This window comes from Colias croceus, chromosome Z (genome assembly GCF_905220415.1).
Source record: "Colias croceus chromosome Z, ilColCroc2.1".
Classification (NCBI taxonomy): domain Eukaryota; kingdom Metazoa; phylum Arthropoda; class Insecta; order Lepidoptera; family Pieridae; genus Colias; species Colias croceus.
Window position 1 is genome coordinate 1225089 of NC_059568.1, and position 24472 is coordinate 1249560.

General features: G+C 33.9%; 1 protein-coding gene across 3 annotated transcripts in view; it reads right to left on the bottom strand.

Moving 5' to 3' along the window:
* Positions 1 to 2454: 2454 nt before the first annotated feature.
* LOC123705272 (G-protein coupled receptor 52) overlaps positions 2455 to 24472 on the bottom strand; it is a 34835-nt gene continuing 12817 nt past the window's right edge. For 2 of the 3 annotated variants that reach the window (XM_045653988.1, XM_045653987.1), the window contains exons 2-4: positions 12792 to 12964; positions 7076 to 7332; positions 2455 to 5911 (exon numbers count right to left, since the gene is read on the bottom strand). In XM_045653988.1, the coding sequence (XP_045509944.1) occupies positions 5315 to 5911; positions 7076 to 7332; positions 12792 to 12963 (1026 nt within the window). In that variant the 5' untranslated portion in view covers position 12964 and the 3' untranslated portion in view covers positions 2455 to 5314. The remainder of the gene's footprint in view (positions 5912 to 7075; positions 7333 to 12791; positions 12965 to 24472) is intronic. The other variant, XM_045653989.1, reaches the window with a different exon arrangement.

Sequence of the window (24472 nt, forward strand, 5' to 3'; positions counted from 1 at the left end):
CTCAGCCGTCCCGTGACATCAGATGGTCCTGCATCTGAATCGGCTATCTGTCCTGTTGTTGTTGATGTACCGCGCTGGAATGCAACCTCCACCCGTGATGCGCAGTTAGCCGATCCGGAAGTTGCAAAAATCATCCAAGACCTTGAAGGTAAGGATGAACTTAATATAAATCGCTGGTCTGAGAGAGGTTATCTCCTGAATCAAGGTGTTCTGTATCGGTATATACCTGATACTGATTCCGAGGAGCCTCAACTCGTCGTACCGGAGAGCCTGCGGAAAGAAGTCATGATAGAATGTCATGACTCACCTACCGCCGCTCATGGTGGTATTGATAGAACAATACACCGTATCTCGCAACGTTTCTATTTTCCTGGGATGAGACGGTTTGTAACCGAGTACCTGAAGACCTGCACCGAGTGTCAACGCTACAAGCCATCAACACTCAAACCAGCCGGTTTGCTTCAAACTCCTGTCCCGTCTCAAAGGTTTGAAACTATCGCAACTGATCTTTTTGGTCCGTTGCCTAAAGGACCCCAAGGTGAGAGATGGATCCTCATAGTGGAGGACACCGCTAGTAAGTGGGTGGAAGTCTTTGCTCTCACCGAAGCCACAGCAGAGATGTGTGCTAAAACTCTGGTCAATGAGGTATTTATGAGATTTGGTCTTCCTAGACGGATGATTTCTGATAACGGAGTGCAATTTGTGGCAGATGTTATGCAGAAGGCGATGTTTATTCTAGGTGTCAAACAAAGTCTGGTGCCACTGTATCATCCCGAAGCGAATCCCGTTGAGCGGAAGAATAGGGATCTAAAGGCTCAGCTCGCCATCTTAGTGGAAGGTCGTCATCAAACTTGGCCAGAGGTACTACCGTTTGTACGGTTTGCTTTCAATAGTTCAGTTACTAAGTCTACAGATCATACTCCAGCTTACCTGACTTTCGGTCGTGAGCTACGGTCACCCATTACGGCTCAGGCAGACCTAAGAGCAGTGGTGGAATCCGAGAACTTTGTTCCCCAAATTACGCCTTACCTGCTCAAGCTCGCAGATAGCGTCTCGGCAGCCAAGGAGACTATAGAGCGGCAACAAGATGTCCGCAAGACATATGCCGATAAGGGTCGGATGTCTATCCATGAATACCTGGAAGGAGACTTAGTCCTAATGCGGACCCACACGCTTAGTAACGCCGCAAAGGGAGTCACTTCGAAGTTTAATCCAAAGCGAGATGGACCGTACGTCGTCTCTAAAAAGGTGAGTCCCACTACTTACCTTCTAGCTCATGATAAGACAGGAGAAATTGTCGGTAAGTATCATGTGTCAGATTTGCGTCCTTACCATGCTAGGGAGGGTGAATGTCCTGAGCCGATTATTCCTAAACGTAATAGAGGTCGTCCACGGAAGGTGACTTAACTGCAGCGCGCTTGTCCTTTTTGTTTGACCACTCGGGAGACCCTTCCCTGGTCAAAAGGGGGAGTGTGTAACGCGCTGTACTTGACGTTCAATCGTAACCCGGGGTGGGCCCCTTCTCCGTCCCCCCCGCCTCGGCACCGCGCACCCCGCTCGCCCTAGCAGCGGCGCGGGCCGCAACAGTCGGCCATGATTCGTGCTAACGGTTACCTATGCGTCGCGCAGCAGCGCGTACGCCGTTAATTGTATTTTGATAATGTGTAAATGTAAGAAAATGTTATAATTTTATGTGTTAATGTATCTTAATAACATGTGTGTTAAAGTAAATAAAGTACTTTCAACCTTCAATGTTATAATATCTATAATATAAAAATGAATCGCAAAATGTGTTGATAAACGCATAACTCGAGAACGGCTGAACCGATTTCGATAATTCTTTTTTTATTATATTCCTTGAAGTACGAGGATGGTTCTTATATAGAAAACGTAAATATGTACCACGGGCGAAGCCGGGGCGGACCGCTAGTAGGTAATAAAGTTATTCTAATTTAGGTACGCTTCGCTAATCGTTGAGTGGTCAACGCGTGAGCGTAGCACCGATGGGTCCTGGGTAGTAGGTTCGATTCCCGGTGGTGACTAACAATGAAATGTCACATTCATACACGACACAAAACAGGCTGGTCACCTACTAGTGAAAATCGATCAGTGAAACAGATATATAATGCATCTGCCCCTTACACCACAAGGGAAGGCCCTTCACAAGCGTTGAGCGTAGGTAGGCCACTTGTTTGCTGACGGGTCTGCGGACGCGGTTCTATCGAATAACCGCGGCCCCGTCAATAGGTACAGCGGTATGGCAGAACACAGTGGAGTTTAGTCGGTAGGTCCCTGCACTCTGCAGGGTGAGTCCGATATAACCCAGAGCCCTTTCCCCGAGCGCTCTGGGTATGCCTATATGCATTCTTCACTATAAAAAAATATATAAAAAAAATAGGTAGGCCACTTGTTTCGCACTAAAACGCGATCGTAGACCAAATAAAACAACGGAAATAATATTAAATATATTATTTAATCAAAGTGAACTATTTGTACAGAGACGACAAACAACAACATCAATATTTTAAAATATTGGCTACATTCAGACAGTCGTACTAATTCATATATACCACAACTATTCAACTAGGTACGTAATTTGAATGTTTTTAGTAAAACGGTGTTTTAATTAAAGATGAGAAATTACGTGATTAGTTTTTTACATATTATGAAGTCTAATTAAGGCCTGAGATGAACGAATATTTTAATTACATATTCGAAGTTCGATTCAATTGCAAAAATTCTCTATGCGGTTTATTTATTAACTATAACTTTTTATAATTATTTAATGGATTTTAGGAAATTTTCCTGGAAGTTATAAGATATAATATAAATAACAATAGACATAATATAAATTACAGTCCTTTGTCATTATTTTGTTTTAAATTATAAACAAACATACATTACACATTATTAATATGTAACCAAAGAAATTCACAAAAATCTTTACTTAGTACAGTAATAAATCAATTTTTTTTTAACAATAACAATGACTAACACAATGAGAAACTAAAGTTAACTTTGTTAGTTAAATCGAGTTACATTTATAGGACTCTAGGAATATTTTATAATGATTTTAGACGCCATGTATCTATTACTATAATCACTATATAAAGCGAACGTGGCCAAAGGCATATTATTATGTTTACTCTATAAAGTATCAAAAATGTTTGAATAAAAATTTAATAAATAAATCTTGTTAAAATCCATTTACAAGTGTCAATTGTACCATACCTGCGTAAAATCAAACAAGAAAATAATATTCACATGTATTTCTTTGGTTTCACACATGACACCATTACAATCCACATCAGAAGCACAAAAATCTGAATACAGCCTTCACTCAACGCAATTGTACAACATTTATATTTTACAACAACCATTTCTACTGAACCGACATTTAAAGACATTTCATAAGAACATGCGGATTATTGTTAGCATTTTGATTTAAGCCGGCTACTCACGTATCTGCCGCAGGGGCAATATTTGCACCATTAATTGGTCTTAATTGTGATGTGTATAGGCAAGCAGGGGCAACTTAGAGAACAGCTGAAATTACTCCGAACGCCGTGCAACCAAGATTGTTCCAATATTGCCCCTCCGGCAGGTACGTGAGTAGCCGGCCTTAAGGACTATGTGATTTATTTATTGCTATTAATAATTTAATGTTTTGCGCACAGCATACCTTCTACTTAATAATTCAAACAACTCGTAAACTTTACTCATACAATCATAACTTTATAAAGAGATCCGATTCTAATTAATATCAAGTCCGTATCACATTATATAGTACAACACATGTCAAGTCGAACTCCCTCTTAACCTCGAACCATCACCACCATCACCACCACCATCATCATCATCATCATCATCATCATATAAATAACAAGGTGTTACTTCACTAAATACCATCAATATATTACCATTTACCATTTCTTGAGACACTTTACCAAGCGCAATTTTATTCGCTCAGTAATATTGCTTCTTGTATAGTAGTTAACGTGTATAAGGCAGAAAATTATATTCTACGTTTGAGATCGCTATAATATGTATCTAAGCTAACTCATATAAAATACAGATATGAGTTAATAACGATTTAATAAAATATACATACGAAAATATGTATATAAACACCATCAAGTTTAGAATGTGATTGAGCCTCACTAATTACATAAATGCACATACTTTTCTATCTGTCTTAGTATATCAATTTCCGCATAGGTTATTAGTTTCATGAAAGTATTAAGTACATTTTAGTAAATAGTAAATTAGTTTAGTGTTTTAGTAATGTGATCTATTTGACTATTTTATTTAATGATATTAAATAGTACATAGTATGGCAACTCTACCAAGAATGACATAGCTTTTACGGGCAGTCGTGTGATCACAGAAACATTATAATAAAATCTACGAAAGAACGTATTCGATGGACTTGCCATTTTTTAAATATATTAAAATGGCTTATTTATAATTTCAACTGAGTGCCTACATACATTAATATAGTGAAAACGGTGAATATACGAGAAAATGAATCGATGACAAATAACAAGATTTATTTACCTATATAAAATTTGAATACTCGACAAACATTATATACTAATAACGTAATTATAACGTATCAAAAAATAATATACATTTTATACAATTTAACGTAGAGGTATTTAGAATCTGAAACTAGTTTATACTTAAGTAAATTTAAGTACGTTTCGAAAAGACTTTTCAGGGATGTGAAATAGAATTTTAAATTGATACAACAAGTATTTTTAGTATTAATTTAAAAAGCCTTTTCATTTTTTAAATTTGATAATATATTTCAATACGACTCTATCGCAATGTTTTTCTTTTCAAAACGTACTATGCATTTATTGTAATGACTTTACGTATATACAAAACGTGATAACTCCTAACTTCCGAGAGAAATTGACTATCGAGTGAACAATTATCGTGTAGGGAACGCAATTCTGACATTATCAAGGTGGTTACTTCAGGTACATAAATGAACGCTTGTTGTAAACTCTTACTTATCACATCTAAAACAGCCAAATTCATAAGTGATATGATCGCCGGCACGCAACATTTGGTGTTACAAATAAATTTATTGTCGAAAAATTGAAAAAATTCAATCATATTGATATAGAACATCAAACGAAACGTTCGCACGCAGCAAACCTAAAACTGTCACTCTACTTAAACTAGGCACGGGTCTTACGATCTATAGGAATGACTTGCAGCAATTACATTGTCCATACGAGGTCGGATATTGCTTTTAGAGCGTGAGAGGTTCGTCGGGCACCACTACACAGCCGAATAATCTATATTAGTCATCATTGTCCATGCCCACGAGCTCGGCCTGCAGGCGCCCTTTGGACCGACAGCACGCGGTCAGGCAAAGTATGCGCAGCGCGAGCCGGAACTGCGGGCTCAGCGAAATGAGAATGATCACTTTCCAGAACGAGTTGAGGATACCCAGCCACACCATCCCGAAGTGCAGCATGGGTATCTTCAGCTCTTGGTCTGTGAAGTACTCGTACATTCGCACGCCGGCGTACGGCGCCCAGCTGAGCCAAAACGTCGTCACCATCACGAAGCTCATCCAGTGGCTGGGATTGGCCAGGTTCTCGGCGAGCGCTGTCGCGTATTCCTTGTCGTGGATCGGAGCCCCGCTGTTCAACTTCCTCTTCATGGCGAATATGTAGTAGTAGTTGTGAACGATAGATATAACGCTCGGGCCGAGTACTAGCATCGCTAACGTTGCTGTGTACGCGTACGTCGTGCCCCAATCCAACATACAGATTAAAGTTTCCTTGTCAAAGTTCGCGTCCTTTTTGTATCCGAGGAGCGGTGGACAGCAAAGCATGGCCGCCGATATCCAGGTGAAAACCATCCAACATTGGCTTCGCGTGCGGGTTTGTACCTAGTCAAGCAATGTAGTATTATTTGCGGATAAAAAATATCATTGGAGGGGCCGTTCATAAACACCAATTTTGAATTTTGTATTCATACTAATAAGGATAATTTTTTACACGATGTAAATACTTTATTTATTATCATTTCCCTGGCGTTTCGAACGCATTAAAGCGATCTCGGTCACGTAATCCACCGAGAGAAACGTCGAGTTCAATTATAATGAATAAATTGCTTACATTTGTAGTGTTTCATTTCCAATATAGATTCTTGTATTAATAGAAAGAGGCAAATTAAATAATAAATTTAATAGGAAAGTTTATTATTAGCTATATTTCGGAAATACTTTATCAAGATTTTATATTGTATTATACACAATGATAGATACAATAATTTTTAAGCAATTATTGTGGAAAAGTTCGTATTATGTACCACAAAGTTGCTTGTTATCGATACTTAATTACCTCCATTAATTATGCAATTTATGAACGGCTTGCGTAACGACCTCACCGATAATGCATTACGGTGATGTCGTTTATTATTTGACTTTAATTTTGAATTTAGGCCGCCAATTTTATACACAGTTTGCAAAGTCTAGAAGAGGTTGACGTAAGAATGAAAAAGATAAGAATAGAAAATGGTAGGTATTCATTGTTTGATCAAAATTGGGTAAAACATGCAGCTACTAATTATATAATAACACTAGAAACACACTATATTTTCTATCGAAAGCAAAAAGGGGGAGTAAGTAATTTAAAATTGATCATCTAGTTGTTAATGTCTGACTGGGGTCTGTGAGTAAATGTAGCGTGTTTCCAGATCCATAAGGCATTCTGGCTCTTGTGACAATGTTGGCAAAATGAATGCTAATTATGAAAAATTATAAAATCCATGCTCTCAGACCGATGTACTGTATAGTTAATCATCGAAATGTACACATCGGAATGCATACGCATGCAGATGGGATCTCCACGGACGAGTCGATATAGACGATGTTTACGGTAACGAACGAACCCTACCTCGAGTCACTATCGCTACGTGAAGCCTCTACCGATGCAGTACGGCTAATGGGACACTAAACACACCGAGCTTACGTATTTTTGACTCCGAAACGTCATTAGAACCAGATCACCGATAACGTGGAAGAAAGAGTAATAAAGAAAATGATATCTACCGTCAAACTAACCGTCTCATAACGGAGCGGTTTCCTAACGGCGAGGTATCTATCGACCGAGATCCACATGAAGGTGTACACGGAGACGGACCAGAGAGTGACCTCGAGGTAGCCCACGAGGCGGCACATGAGGTCGCCGAACATCCAGCGGCCCGTGATGGCCGGGTACACGGACAGTGGGACCACGAACAGGCCGCACAGCAGGTCCGCCACCGCCAGCGACAGCAGGTAGTAGTTGATCACCTCGTTCGACAGCCCTGGAACGTACCACAGACAACTTAATAAATAAATATTTCAGGACAATTTTCACACACGGTACGATCTGATCCTAGACTTTCGCTTGTGTTATGTTATGTAAAATAAATACTTATATGTATAGATAATTAACATCCAGATATAGAGCAAACATATATCGTACATAAACATATATATATATATATATATATATATATAGATATCTCCATGGGCACTATGTTGATCAAACGTGCCATATAGTTAGTAATTATTTGATCCGTTTTCACTTGTTGATCCGGTTGGTATTTGTGGATCCATTGCCACACCACCGTCCGTATGTGGATCCGAACGGAGCCACAAGTGTCACCATCAGTAATAATAATAATTACGTGCTTTTTATACAAATCCACCTTTTTTGCATTTTAGCTCTTGTTGATCCGATTCAAATGAGCCAATCAGAGCCCACCGAGCTCAGCCATTGGTCGCTTGCGGCCTTAGCCATTTGAAGTCTTAAAGACATTTATTCCCGTTATAGAAACGTATGTTGCCGTTCGCCTTCCATAATTTGTTCGGATCTTCGGGAGGGCAAGATAGCTAGCTCGTCCATTAGGATAGTGGCGATTTGATGTTGAGATTATAATATTTGTATTTATGTTTTTATGTAGCGCTTTGCGGATGAACATACACGTATTATAAAAGTATAATTGTTTTAAATTCATTATTTTAGTGTCGTCGTAGATTTTATTTGTAGAAGTTAAAAAAGGATAGTTAAAGATAGTTTTAATACTTTTATTTTGTAAAATTTGGAGTGGCGCTAATTTATTTTTGTAAGCACACCCCCATACTTCTATTAAATACATTAGGTGCGGCTTTACTAAGGTGTTGTAGATGGTGTGGCGTAATTTATGAGGAATGCAAGAAGTAATATTACGCAGAGATCTAAGAAGTGCTGATAATTTATTTTTTAGGTGGTCGATGTGATAATTCCATTTCAGGGAGCTGCCGATTCGCAGATCTAGGTTATAATTTTGTTATGAGCTTTGAATTTAGATATATTTATTTTTAGTAGTTTGCATTGAAACCATTTATTTAATTCATTTTGTGCTTGCGCTATCATGTCATGTATAGAGGGACCAAAATAAAACAGACAAGTGTCATCCGCATAAAGTGTTAGGTGACCTTTAGCTTTAAATCTTGTTAATTATTAATATAAATTAAAAAAAAGCAATGGGCCTAGAATCGAACCTTGTGGTATGCCATATGTAATTGGTAAGGGAATGCTATCGTGGTTATCTATTTTAACTATTTGTGATCGATTTTTTAAATATGATTTCTGCTTTACCATTAATGTTAATGGATGTTAATTTCTTCATTAAAAGTTCGTGAGAAACGGTATCGAAGGCCTTTTGTAGGTCAATAAACACTCCCAAAACTATATTGTTTGCGTCAATGTTCTGTTTTATTTTAATAGTTAGGTCCATAGTCGCTGACAGAGTGTTACTTTTTGGCTTAAATCCGTATTGACGCACTGAAATAAAATTAAATGAGTCTAAATATTTTTCTAATCTCGTGTGACTGTGTTGACAATACTGGCAAAACCGAAATTGGCCTATAGTTACCAGGTTCAAATTTTGAGCCACTCTTATAGATAGGAGGAGTTACCTTCGCTATTTCTAATGAGTCCGGAAAACGTCTTTGACTTATGGCTTGGTTAAAACAGTCGCTTAAGCTATGATTTAATTTTTCTTTGATGCATTTAATTGCTTTTGTAGTATTACCATCAAAACCTGTACTACAGTTTGAATTAAGGTTATTTATAATTATATATTTTTACTAGCTTCGGTAGGTCTGAACTTATTAGTGAGGTAATTTTTAAAATTTCGTAGTTGTCTTTAGATTTCCTCTCCTCTGAGTTATAAGATGTCGATTCTGGGAAACCAGCAAAAATTACATTTTTTTCGCGGCTCTTTCTGTCCCGTAGTTCCTTGATTAAGTTTTAATTTATATGAAGTTGATTTTTAGACGTAAAACCCGATGGGTTGGCTGACTGATTTATTGATTGAAGATTTTATTTCAGTGATTTTATTTTACTCTCACCCTGGTTTATCTGGGATTCTAATTGAGAAATAGTACTCTTCAATATGTTTTGTTCAGTAATTATCATACATGCTGATGACTTAATTTCATTGATTTGATTCGTATTTTTGCGTTTTAAATTCAAATATTGTTCGTTCGACGATTTAATTTCGGTAATTTGTATTTTTACCTCAGAAATGTTTTCATGAATTTTGTTTACTATTTGTTTATTTGAGCATACATATTTTTCAAGTAATGTACTAATACGGCTCAACTCCGACCGAATATCCTTCATATCATCACTAAATCTGCAATCTTGTTCTAGCGGTTGTTTCCGTTTTCTGTAAGTAATTTGAGTATCGGTTGGCGTAGAACTCGTAGAAAACGAACTTAGCTTCGATAGATTGGGATGTGATCCACCGGCAGTACCCACTGCATGTTGGCGATCTGCGTAAACTCATATTTACTCCGCAATGGATAATTTGTGCAGGAATATGAGTCGTCATTTGTTTGACCTAAATCTAACATTTTAATTATTTTATCAGATTGATATCAGAATCAGGGCAAAGGCGAACGCTACACGTCAATAAATATTATGATAATTATCTTGATACTAGCGGTCCGCCCCGGCTTCGCCCGTGGTACATATTTACGTTTACTCTACATAAGAACCATCCTCGTACTTCAAGGAATATAATAAAAAAAGAATTATCGAAATCGGTTCAGCCGTTCTCGAGTTATGCGCTTACCAACACATTTTGCGATTCATTTTTATATATAAGATTTACTGATGATTCAAGAGGTAGGTTGTTATTTGTAGGATGCATACTACTTGAGAATTATCACTGTCACTGTATGACGAAAGGTTAGTCCTAATATCTATCTTTTTAGGGTTCCGTATTTTTAGTTTCACAACGTTTTCTATAAGTTTCAATTGAATTACGGTCGACTTCTTCAACTTCCATAAGACTCAGGAGATTTTTTGCTTGCCCTAATTTCATATCCCCATGTCAATGTCATGCAAGTGCATAATATAAATGGAACAGATCAACATACGACTTATGATTTGGTATATAAAACGGAGTCAAGAGGTGTTTGAGCATTTCAAAATTTGAACCGTTACGGAGTCGAGTTCGTCTAGTCTAGGCGGATTTAGCAATGTATGGAACATTACCTAACTATAATATGTTTGTATACGGAGCCAACAAATACTGTAGGGTTTACGAAAAATAATCTATGTTACTTAATATACAGTTTCGTTTTGTCGGATCAAATAAAGCTGTAATTTTGATAATATAAATGGATCTGATCAACATACGACTTTGGATTTGGTATATAAAACGGACCCAACAAGTGTTTATGGGTTTCTGAATTTCGGCCGTTACGGAGTCGATTCAGTTCGAGATCTTAGCAATAAAAATGTTGAGTATATCAGTTTCTCTATGAATACGTTTGGCAACATCGCTCAAATATTTGCGCCGTTGCCACTCCGGGCAAGATCTTTGCAACCGGAGTCGAGTAATAAGGGGGAAAAGGTGGAGTCGGCAATGCACGGCAGTCGGGCTGGATCAACTTAGTGCCCAAGTTGGTATTTATATATATATATATATATATACCTTTATCTCTAATTTTTGATTTATTTTATTTTTATTGCCATGGCTAAGTGCACATTTATATTTATTTTTTCTTATTCGCATTTGTTGCACGTATAAAAATGTATGTATCCAAACTGTGGATAATGTTGTTGGTTGGACAGTTATACCTGTATTTAGACTAAGTTTTATTGTACAATTAACCACTGTTCTGCTGTTTATTATCCCTAATAAAGAAAAATAAAAAATAAAATATATATATATATAATCGAACCCACGGAAGGCGGGGTCACTAGCCAACCGATCAGTCGAACTTTAGCCTCGATAAGGTGTGTTGCTTATATTTAGATATCTACAGTAGGCTCAGTAGGTCAGTCGTTCATTCAGGAATATTAAATCAGATGCACAAATAGTTAACCCAGATACCTTATAGTGAAATATAACTATATCGTTACTAATATTAAACGTTTATCACGTTTTCACGCCTGACCTGTATGTCTGGCCTGATTCAATTTCGATACAAAAATGCAATTGGTTTTGCGTAAAAATATATAGCATACCGCAAAAATAATTCAAAAACTAAAACAATTTGTTGCACCTAGCGCCTATTCGGGGTTTTAATTTTTAATAATTGTGTTTTTTAGTCCTCTTTACAAATATTACTTCTAAAAGAACGTAAATACAAATTTAATATTAGGTAATGAATCTTAGCCTCACCTGAATTAAAACTTTCAGAGTAACGGAACTTTATTTAATTTGAAACTCGTTAAAATTTTACTATTGAGAAGTTTCTATTGGCGTTGAAAGAACAATTACTGTTTATTTAGCACGCAATACAATATAATTATTCACAGCTTAAACTAATAAAAGCGTGTTATAAATATATTATATTCGAAAAAACATCCCATTAATTGTTCGGTTTCAACCAGAAACAGCTGTAATAAATAAATAAAATATAATAATATTATGGTACAAAATAGATTATATTGTCCTTAAGACATTTCTTATTTTTAAAAACACGCTTTAAATAAAGATACGCTAGCAGTGAAATAAACTTGTCATAGCTATGTAAAAATAATCTTTATAATTGAAATTATCTTAACAGAAATACACGTTATAAATATAATGTTCATTCAATATTTATAAAAACTGTCATCCATTTTATATTTTAACATTCGCAATATGGAAATAAATATTCCATCTAAATATAAACGGAAAAATCTCGACAGTGGCTCGTGACTTCATATTTTTATTATTGACAACGTTGCCAAACAGAAAGCCTGTTTCAACTGTGACATTTTGACAATTCTTTGAACTACATTGACCCCTTTGACTAAAATAACTTTTTAAATCTATGTAATTAAAAAATTTAGTACTTCAAACATATTTACCAAATTGTTTAATTGTTTCAGATAAGCAATGTTTTAGTAGGTTTTCGCGATGCGCTCTTAAATTTTCATGGATAGAAAGTGTACAATTATTTTATTAGATGAGTTTAATTTTAAAATTTAATTTCACATGCCCATCTTTACTTTTTTTCACGTTAACTTGATTAAAGATTAATGGCATAAACCTTCTATTAAATGATTTTTTTTATATACGTCATAATATTTGACAAAGTACCTAATTTGCAAATAAGCCTTACGCTTGAGAGAGGACGGCTTAAAAAAATAAGAGATATTGGTGTTTCATCTTACTGTAGTCTAACTTACCATCAGACGAGATTGCTGTCGAACGATTCCCTCATACAAACCTTTTTTTACTGTCATTATTGACAATAAAAATGACTAGGAAGGATTAAAAATATTTCTCACCTTTAAAATTAAGGAACGCGGCTATAATGAGCAGATTGGAGATGATGATTGCCACCCCGATGACGGCTATGATGCCAGCCTGTGTGAGCGACTCGAATGTGGCGAGCGGGTTGTCGGCCATGCTGACCTCCGCGCCGCCCAGCGAACCCCGGCTCAGAAGGCGAGCAGGCATCCTGGGGACATGACAATAACACTTGTAAAGGACTAATAATAAAGTTTAGTTATTCGTTTTTAATTCCCGAACTGCACTAGGGAGTTTTAAAATAAAGTCGCTTATATGCACCAAGGCCAAGGGTGAAGCTAAAAATTATAATATTAGAGATGTATATAGTATGTAGTACTTATATTTGTAATTAGGAAGTATATTATATTAAGTAGATCTTATTTCGTCTCTTTGATATCTTATTCTGCCTATCGGTCTATTATTATTAACAAAGGGAATTATTTTCTTTATTAATTAAGGGGAAATGAAAGAAACACATTACAGTAGACAACCAGATTGAGTATGTAAATTTAAAAATTTTTCTTTAACTAGCGGTCCGCCCCGGCTTCGCCCGTGGTACATATTTACGTTTTCTCTACATAAGAACCATCCTCGTACTTCAAAGAATATAATAAAAAAAGAATTATCGAAATCGGTCCACCCGTTCACGCGTGATGGACGAAAAAAAACGGGTTTCGTTTTAATAAAACAATGACACATTATCTAAATCGTTTATGAACATTCAATTAATTTCTCATTTTAATGTCCATTATTTTGAGGTACAATAATTATAACAAGAAAGTGAATTTAATTTTTGCGTGTAATTTATTTTATCCTATATTGTGACGGACGATATAGGATAAAATATTGTATAAATTTATTTTACGGTTTTAAGATATGTTCGGAAACATGGAAAATGTTTAAACTGAGATAAGCTGGCAGAAATGCATCCATTATTTACAGCTGCTGTCGAAATATCATTTCATTTAATACGGCAAAATTGTATGATACGTTTGGTCATTGTTATTGTGTCGATTTGATATGCTACACAATAAAGACAGGTTATAAAATATTCACGCGTGTTTATTTTATAGTATACTAGCAGTCCGCCCCGGCTTCGCCCGTGGTACATATTTACGTTTTGTCTACATGAACCATCCTCGTACTTCAAGGAATATAAGTAATAAAAAAAGAATTAACGAAATCGGTTCAGCTTTTCTAAAGTTATGCGCTTACCAACACATTTTGGGATTCATTTTTATATTATAGATTATATAATAATAATAGAAATATTGAAACTGTATGTTTACTGTTCGTTAATTTATAGATTAACAATAACAGACGGATAATTTAATATCCAAACTAATATTTAATGAAATGGTGCTTGTCATTTTGTCCTTTAACAGAGTTTATTAATCAGTTTCATTTGCGTGACTTCCCTGAGATTAAATGAGTGTCAGATTGACCGTTTTCTGTTTAGCTTGAGAGTGAAATTTCGGACAACGATTGAATTAAGAATTATTTCTGTCACCATAGTTATTTAGGTCTAATTGAGTGAGCATGTTCTTGGTATGGCTCTTAAAAATAATAATGTAATATCAAATCAAACTTGGAAATGGGGAAGTGTCTATACGTGTCCCATGAAATGGGTTTTTATTTTCCTATATGCCATGGTTGTTTTAAAGAAATCGCTTTAAAACATTGAGGCCGCGATGTGAAGATTAATTTTTAGTATAATTATAATTTATTTATGAGACTTGGTGATTTAATTGTTTTATTGTGTTGGCCTGCACTTGGCCAGCGTGGTGGATTATGGCCTGATCCCTTAGGGGAGGCCCGTGATAGTGGGAACACAGCGGGCTGATGATGATGATTAAACTTCAAAATTCGGTACATCATTTTACGAAATTCCAATATAAGATATTACTGAGCTTATAAAGAAGTCTATCTAACCACTAACCAGTCAAGCACAATGAAATTACACACAATATACGTATAAATCTCAGCCTCCATCGAGGGTTATTGTCGCTCCATAATATAGGCCAGCCATTGCACTATATAAAAGAATATAAAAACTTGATCTAAATGTGAAGAGAAAATATGTCCGCCGCAGCGCTTTGTTTTTATAGAGGTTTAAAAATAGACGTTTATTGTTAAAAATACTTTACTTACCTGTTTAAAAAGCTTTTGGATTAAGTGATTTTTGGGTAATATCAAATTTTATTTTCAGAATCTGTTCGTGAGCGCTATGTAAGTTGCCCAAAACTTTAATGGAGGCTAAAATTGATAAGATAATTCGATACTTAGGTATTCTATTCTAGTTTATTGTTTATGTCGATTTAGCAAATAATAGCTGTTAGGCTAATCAAAAATATATGATATGTATATCTGGTTAGGTATGAACGACAAGGAAAATATGAATTTGTTGATAAATTAGATCAATTCTTTTATATTCTACTAGCTGTGCGGAGTTCTGTGGTTCAATCATCAATGTCGAAGATAAGTCGTATGAACCAAGTCAGAAACCTTGCGGGCTTAAACAGAACTTTAAGGAAGATTATGAAAAATCTACATAAATAAAACACTTATACATTTATTTTTATATAATATCAATAGTGTGCTCTTTCAATCCAATTGCAATCCGCTAAAAGTTTCGCAACAGAATGCATTTCAGTCCATTTACAAAATCACATTTTCGCGTGAAAACATATCAGACAGATGGATAGAGTAGTTGTTATACGGTAATATCATTAACGTTCGCGTTGCAGTGATTTTGCATTAAATAAAAAATATTCGAAGCTTTTACGCATCTCTTTTTAAACAATTATATATGAAAAACATGTTAGTTATTATATTACACTAGCATAGCAGTGCCCCGCAGTTTTACCCGCATTGCTCCGCTCCTGTTGGTCTTAACGTGATGATATATAATATATAGCCTTCCTCGATAAATGGGCTATCTAACACCGAAAAACTTTTCAAATCGGACCAGTAGCTCCTGAGATTAGCGCGTTCAAACAAAGAAATAATCTCTTCAGCTCTATAATATATTATTATATTACATAATAAAAACAAACAAACTGATACATATAAACTCAGTTAAGAATCAAATTCGGTGGTATTGGCAATATAAGCTAAGGTTCTTACAAGATGGCTATCATATCCTAAGTAGCAAGTTATCTAATCGAAATACAAAATCAAGAACCTAAGGCGATATGACTATAATTCCCTAAAGAGACATTTCTATTATATCCTACGAAACTGACAAATGAGGCCTTCAGGAGAAGATATCATCCTAACTAGTCCTTACTAATATTATACTGTCTAATATTTTAAATACAAAATTGCTATTTCTTTGTTTGTGTTTCACGTCGCAACAGAATTTTATGATTATATGATTTTTGTGGTGCGAGGCTAAATAGTAAATCGCTATTTTTACCGCTATGGAATATCTCATTCCCATGTGAATTTATTTTCACTACGTGGATGACATCGCGGAGGGAAAGCTACGTTTATGTTTTAACAGCTACTAGAAAAAATAGATATCTCTTTTTCCTTCTATTCATCTCTATATTTGAGTAATATCCTACTAATACTAATATAACACCTATAACTGCTGAGCTATAATATTTTTCGAATTAAAAAACATTTAAGTAAAGTTTCCTCTTACCTAACCTTCGTTCAAGCCTTAGATGAAGACTCATACATCCCACAAATTGTTATATTAACTCTTTCACATATAACAAGAGCCCTTTCCCTTACTACGTTGAATCGTATGAAAAGTGAGAGTGGATCCGTTTCCTAGAAACCACGGCGTAGGCGAGTTCAGTAAACCCACAGTACTCGTATACAAAATACATTCAAACACACGTGCGTACAATCGAAGGGCACGTAAGGGTTGGTACGTTGGTGTAATATTATCTATATATATAAAAATCAATTGCTGTTTGTCTCACTAAAACTTAAGAACGACCGAGTCGATGTGGCTGATTTTAGTTTTAAAAATTAAAACATACAAAAGCAGCCGATTTTGTTTTCTTAAGTGAATGTATTAGTAATGTATTTGATGTATGTGCCTATATTATTTTACACAACAGTTTATCAAAATTGTTTTTGTTGGCAAACGCCTAATGGGCATAGCATTTGGCATTTGATATGATAGAGTTGTATTTTATTAGAGATTCAATTAAAATAAACGTGTTTATTTTAAGGAAAATCAAATTGTAATTGTCTTGCCGACGGCTATATCGTCAATTATCATTTTAATCCAACACCAATTCTTATTTCTTTCTTTATCAAAAAATAAAGAATTAAAAAATCAACCAATACTAATAATATAAGTGTAAGAGTCTGTATCTACTATTTTCTGAACCGAATATCGTTAAAATTTTGAATAAAAATAGCTGACGTCAATACAAAAATAAGCTAAAATAGAAAAAAGAATTTAGCCTATTTAAAGAACTTTCCATTCGAAATAAAATAAACAAACATATCGCCACACAAAAACTCATACTAGTTCCTAATACCTATAACTATCGTCGTACTATCGCACTACGCCTCATCAAAAGCCCGCGCATCAAAAACACAGACATCGTCACGGGAACCAACTACGGCAGCGGGGCTACGTCCCGGGTATCGATCGAGGCGTGCCTACTGTTCACGGAGCCACATTCAAAACACCCTGCAAATTATCATGTTACGTATACATATATTGTAATAAACGTTGTGGGTATCAATAGAAAATTTTGGTCCGTTTTGAACAAGATTACATACACAAAAAGACAAATTGGCTAATTATATAAAAGGTTTTTATAGACTTAACAATCAAGGTTCTGTATGGGTTACAAATAACAAATGCTTTTAAATACCAATTGGAATATACATAAAATAAAATAACCTATCTAATTAGAAAATAATATTATAACAAATGCAAAAGCTGATATAATTATTTCCATCATATTCATATGTTATCATATTTATATGTTGAGATTCATTCTCATCGTAGGCCTGTTCTATTTTTCCAGAAAGTTCTGCAATCTCCATAACGAATACGAGATTAAAAATTCACAATCCAATCGAGTATAAGGCTTACGTGTGAAGACCAATATGCATATTGAAATAACTATTACTTTGGTAATATATCATATGAAAAATACTGCAGAGTTTTCAATTTTCATTTTAGTCAAATAAACTGTAATCTTTAAATAAACCATTTTTGAATTCATACATTAACTGTAATTAATTATTGTTATCCAGTTGAAATACTCTCAGTCATTTTCTCTGTCCCTATGGCCCTTTGTATGCTTAAATCTTTAAAACTACGCAACGGATTTTGATGCGCTTTTTTAATAGATAGAGCAATTCAATAGGAAAGTTTTAGTATATAATTTATTAGGTTTTAGACAAAGCGCGCGAAGCCGCGGGTGGTAAGCTAGTAATACATATATGTAGCAGTTATCGTTAAGGTATCGGAAATCCTATAATTATAATAATTATAACAAGATTTTCCGACTCATACCCAGTTACCCACGCTATAATCGGATACCTATCCGATAAATTAATCAAATTAATCTGCTATTAGATACATGTATAGCTAGCGTGAAAAAATAGAAGCCGAAAGATAATTAGGCAGCTTATTTAGAAGTTGGTTATTAAAACATGGTTTGCGTACGATCTTTTTTTCTGAATTTGTTTTAAAATGTAATGTTATGTAAAATATACTAAAAATTTCTAACCAATTTATTATATAAGTAAACAAAGCTAATAATACCTGCTACACTTTCTTATATTATAATGTTATCCTGCATTTATATATTATATAGGTAAAGATTCTCTTTTAATGTTCATCGTTTTTCTACATCATTTTTCTACATATTTGCCTACATTACCGTTAACCAAAAATATACAAATAATAACATAAGTCCTAGAAATGTAATCGAAACACAAAAAAGGATATAATACGATAAACTTCAAATTAGAACCTATCACCATTAATACAAAAACTTATAAAATAAACATTTCACGAGAATATTGTATAACATAATACAATACTACAATACAATTTATTATTACGTAAATAATAAATTGTATTGTATTGTAATGTTAAGTGCTTTGACACTATTGTTATCTTTTTAACATGAACTCTGCACAAGTATAAATGGGCGCACGTGTGTTTCTCGTATTGCTGGGACACGTGAACGCTACGTGTTTCAATTTATATTTTACTAGCTTCCCGCCCGCAGCTTCGCCCGCTTTGTCTAAAACCTAAATATACTAAAACCTTCCTCTTGAATCACTCTATCTATTAAAAAAAACCGCATCAAAATCCGTTGCGTAGTTATAAAGATTTAAGCATACAAAAGGACAGAGAAAGCGACTTTGTTTTGTACTATGTAGTGATAAATACATATTTAAACAGTAGGTATGTAATATCACGCATATTATTTTTAAGAAATTAATATGAAAAATAAGTTTCAACGTTTTAAAATTATCATGATAATAAGGTATAGTTTGAAATTGAACTATTATAAAATACAATATCGAGTATTTAACACACTTTCTTTATCTTAACGATGTTACATAATAAAACAACACTCAAATTATTTTTTATTATTAAAATTAAGATAATAATTGAATAAAACGCAGGTACTAATTGGACGCATACAAATATTCGCTGCAAATTAATGTAATCCACCTTTTGCAGTCACTTCAGCCACTTAAACCATAATTGTCCAATTAAAGTACGATATTCAATTATTATTTATTCATTTTTCAATAAAAGAAACGGAAAACAATCCCGTTTAATGACACTTTAACTATATATAAACACATTTTTTTTATTATTTACTAGCTTTCCACCCGCGGCTTCGCCCGCTTTGTCTAAAATATAATAAATTATATACTAAACCTTCCTCTTGAATCACTCTATCTATTAAAAAAACCGCATCAAAATCCGTTGCTTAGTTTTAAAGATTTAAGCAAACATAGGGACATAGGGACAGAGAAAGCGACTTTGTTTTATACTATGTAGTGATTTACTTATAAATTGTACCACACATTTTAACATAAAAATACTTGAATTATATTGTTGTACATAAACATTAATAAATACAAAACAATAAAAAAAAAGCCGACGATATAACCATAAAACATAAATAAGGAAAAAAATTAAAAGATTTTTTTGTAAATAATGCACAAGACGCATTCTTGGACGCTGTTCTTCTAAAACATATTGTATTTTATTATTTCTAAAGGAAATCATAAACAAGCTAGAACCGAAAGTTCAAATAAACACTAATTGGATTAAACGAGCCCACTCAGAGCAATTTGCTAAACGTGTTAGCTGATCAAAGCACATAAAATGATTAACTTGGCCTACTTTTACAAGTTAATTCGCTATATAATATGTCGCGGCAATTGATATAAAACTAGATTAATAGTGAACATGAACATTATTTCTTCCCATAACTAAACTAGCTTTCCACCCGCGGGTTCGCCCGCTTTGTCTAAAACCTAATAAATGATATCGTTAATCCTCCCTTCTCGAGAATCGCTCTATCTAATAAAAAAAACAAATCAAAATCCGTTGCGTATTTTTAAAGATGTATACAAAGGGATGTATGTATGTATGTATAGGGACGGAGAAAGCGACTTTGTTTTATAGTATTTTATGACAGTGATGATAATATATTATGTACTGTTAGATTCATCGTATTTAAAATATGAGTATTAAAGAAAAAAAATAAAAAAAATAAAAAAATTATAAAGAATTTACTGGTAACATTGTTAAAATGTTCAACTACCTTTTTGCTCACATTTTTTCTAAACCAGCAAAATACAAAAGTTTTTAGCAATTATTATTCGAGGGAAAAATATGTGTTTTATAATAAATAGGTCAACATTTTAATGGAAGTTTCTATTGTGTTGTTGTGTTTTACTTCTTTGTTGAGCTTGTTCAACGGTTAATATTTTATAAAATTTTAAAATTATTATCTCATTAAGAATTGTTCATTAAGTACTTATTATTAAAAAAAAGTAAGTAGATAAATCAGTAATAAACCTAACTAAATATTCATAATCTATTTTAATAATTGACCAGGCAAATAGCAATTTTTTTTTTTTTTTAAGTGAAGCTTCTTTAACATTGAGAGTAAAATTTCAAGGTCGCGTTATTACAATACCGTCACGTCATGGAGTAAGGCGACGATATTGGTATCTTTGAATCTTGCCAAAGAAGTTTCATTTCTGACACTTGTGCTCGGCACACACGCTCCTTTTTAATATAGATACATATTTTATGAATAATTTTACATATTGTGTTAACATATTAGGCTAGTAGTAGTGTGAGGACTATCAAATAGTGTTCAGCTGAATTCGGTGTGAATACAAACTATCAAATTCACGCTAAATCTACAAATGGCGATTCTGGTGAACAATGATTCGATTTCATGTCTATTCTCCCGACCTCGGCCTTGTAACGTTCAATGTATTGGTTTTAGAGTTTAAAAAAGGGTATGTCTTGTGTAATTAAGTAAGTACAATTGAGTAATTAAAGGTTTTAATTAAATAATAAAAAAATATATTAAAAACAAAAACTAAACCGTCTTTACATAGAACTGGACTATTTTAAATAAAATAAATCGTCGATGTCGGTTCACCCATTCAAAAGTTCTGATACATAAACCCCATAAAAAGTTGAAATTAGAACCTCATTTTTTTTAATTGTTTAAAAAAATTGGTTCCTCCATATGTAAATTCGTTTGATATTAGATATCACAAGATGCTTTAAATAAATTTAATGACCTTGGTCACATTATCAAAAAACTCACAAAGATAAACCCGCGGGTCTCGCCTAGTTCAACTGCATGTTTGAACTTTTAAATCGCGTTACTGATGAACAAATATTAGATATTATTCAGAAGTACTGATGTCATCTCAAGAGCACGCTTCGTTAATTATTTACATATATTTGAATACATAATAGTACATGACTAATAAATTGACTCAGCTTTGCACAAATAAGTGATATTAAAGCTCCAATTACTCATATTTGCTTAACTTGTTCATGATTTACCTGTGTGAATTTTATTTACGTATTCGTTATAGCCATTTTTGGGTGTCGATATTTTAAGTTTGTTATTTTTTTGTTTTATTTGTTACCTATCCTTACATTTTATTTTAAACTATGTGTACTAAATTTACCTATGTGGTGGTTAATACCTTTTCTTTATTTACTTCATAGGTAAATTCTTGTAATAATTATTATAAAATAAAATAAAATTATTGACAAAAAGGAATAACCGATCTACCTCTAATCCATCCAATCCAGTCCTTCAATTTAGCGATATATAATAAACAAACAGACTCGCAGATTTATAATTTAGCTTATAACTTCACTTAAATGTTCTTCAAAATAACCTTCATATAAATTCAAAAGGAATAAACACAAACAATTTAACAGTAAAAACATTCCATTCACGTTGATTTAGGCAAGCGAAATGAACGCTTAGGCTTGTAAAGGTTAAAAAATATAAAGTAATGCTATTACCTCGCTCCTGACCTAGATCCATGTACGGAAAGCGGTTCGGATAAATGCACGGGAAAATAGATTTTTCGAACATTGTAGTTACACGTCGTGTTCATAGGTTTCGTTAACTGTAATTAATCTGTGCTGCATTTTCATGTAATATTTTGATTAATAACTTTTGATTTTGTTTTATATGAAGTTTAATTTGTGGTAAATGTTAAAAATATGTAGGTAATGACGTTTCAAAAGTGCTTCTAGAAGAAATCTAATTGAATAAATATATGTTTGAATTTGAGTTTGAGTCTTTATGCAAATTTGTTAGGTACAACTAAAGGTTAGGTTCTTAGATTAAGTACAACTAAAAAGTGGAAAATAAATATAAATACTACATAATCCCTACTAATATTATAAATGCGAAAGTAACTCTGTCCGTCTATCTGCAACCGATTCTGATGAAATTTGGCACAGACAATCTTTAGACCCTGAGAAAGAACATAGGCTACCTTTTATTGTGAAATATGTACCACGGGCGAAGCCGGGGCGGACCGCTAGTTAAGTATTAATAAACAAATATATAACATACCATTTCTGATAAACCCGTTTGCACAAGTAACATTGGTTATGTTCACAGTATGGTGATACTGTTTACCTCAACCTCACATTATGAGAGAACTAATTAAGGTGATATTTTTAATCAAAATCACAAATTATAGTTAATTCATAATGTATTTTGCTCATAACGTTAGCCAAGAGTATTACAACGTATTTCGCACCTAACCACATTTTTAATTGCATCGTCGTTTCTCACGTGTGAAAGTATAAAAGTTCGCCACGTACTAAATTACATACTCAAGTTTGCCCTTGAGGTACACAGCCGCTATGCATAGTAAATGTTGCTGCCATTTTGAATAGGTACCTAACCTTACGTACTCTGTGTAACATTGGAACAAGGGAACAAGGTTGATATTCATAACTAAACGCTATAACCAGCAAATCAGGATTCTCAACTATTGCATTCATTTTGTAAACGTATACAACTATAATTTTGCTCTTCGACTCTAAAATCTAATCACCTATTTGTTCTTAAGGATAATCGATCAATAAAAACAGATACATAATCCCCCATACCTCATAAGAGGACACAGAAGATCATTCGGCATTTTTCCGACCCAAAGAGAAAGTAATTATAGAATTACGAAAAACAATAAATTACCGGTAATTTATATTAATAAATATAATATTGATATACTGAATTTTATTTAAAACTCGTATTATTTGGCAACTTGACGCTCTACCATTTCATAGAATCCGTTCATACATCGCAGCTCGCAGCTATGTCACAATGCGAAATATTTCAGGTACCAGGCACACTCTTCAGGAATTCAGAAATAGCGGTTCAGAAGAGACTCTCTGCGGTTCAGAATATGTAGAGTCACACTTTCGTTTTTCGAGCCTTCCTAACCCGTACCACAGTATTTCAATATTTCCATTTTCCTATTGTAATACTGTGCCCGTACTATACTTGATATTTTAGCAGTATTATTTTCCGTGTGTAAAAAAGACAGCGCTATATATGTCGTCTAGTGCCATCACTTTCACACACTGGAAGTAATGCTGCTATAAAACATCTTAACCCCCTGAATCGTTTCGTGATTTAGGTTGCTGCGCCACAGGGCTTCTACAAATACACATCACATGCAAATCCAGCAAAAGCAAACATACAGTGGTGGTCACATAATTAAAGACACCCCCTAATTGACCATAAAAGATTTACATTAGGAACTACAATTATCTGAAAAAGTTACTTAATCTAGTATTATTTTTATTAAACCATACAAGACAATGTGTTATTTAAAATGAGGGACATAAAATAGTTATATTCCTTGTTAGTTTCGACACTTGCTCTCTGTGGGAATGTAACACAAACTTTGTGTACGTACGTGTAGCTGGCCACTTAATTAAAGACAACAAGAAATGCGTTATAATTTTTTATAAATAAAAAGAAACAGCATTGTGCTTTTCTTCGTTTTGCCGCGTAATTTCATAAATCGTTGACACTGCATAATTATTTTCAGTATTTTTAACTTTTAAAATTAAAATCCATACGTTTAATAGTTTTTATATCAATTATTATGTTTAAAAACAATAGTTGCGACTCGTCCACAAGAAAAA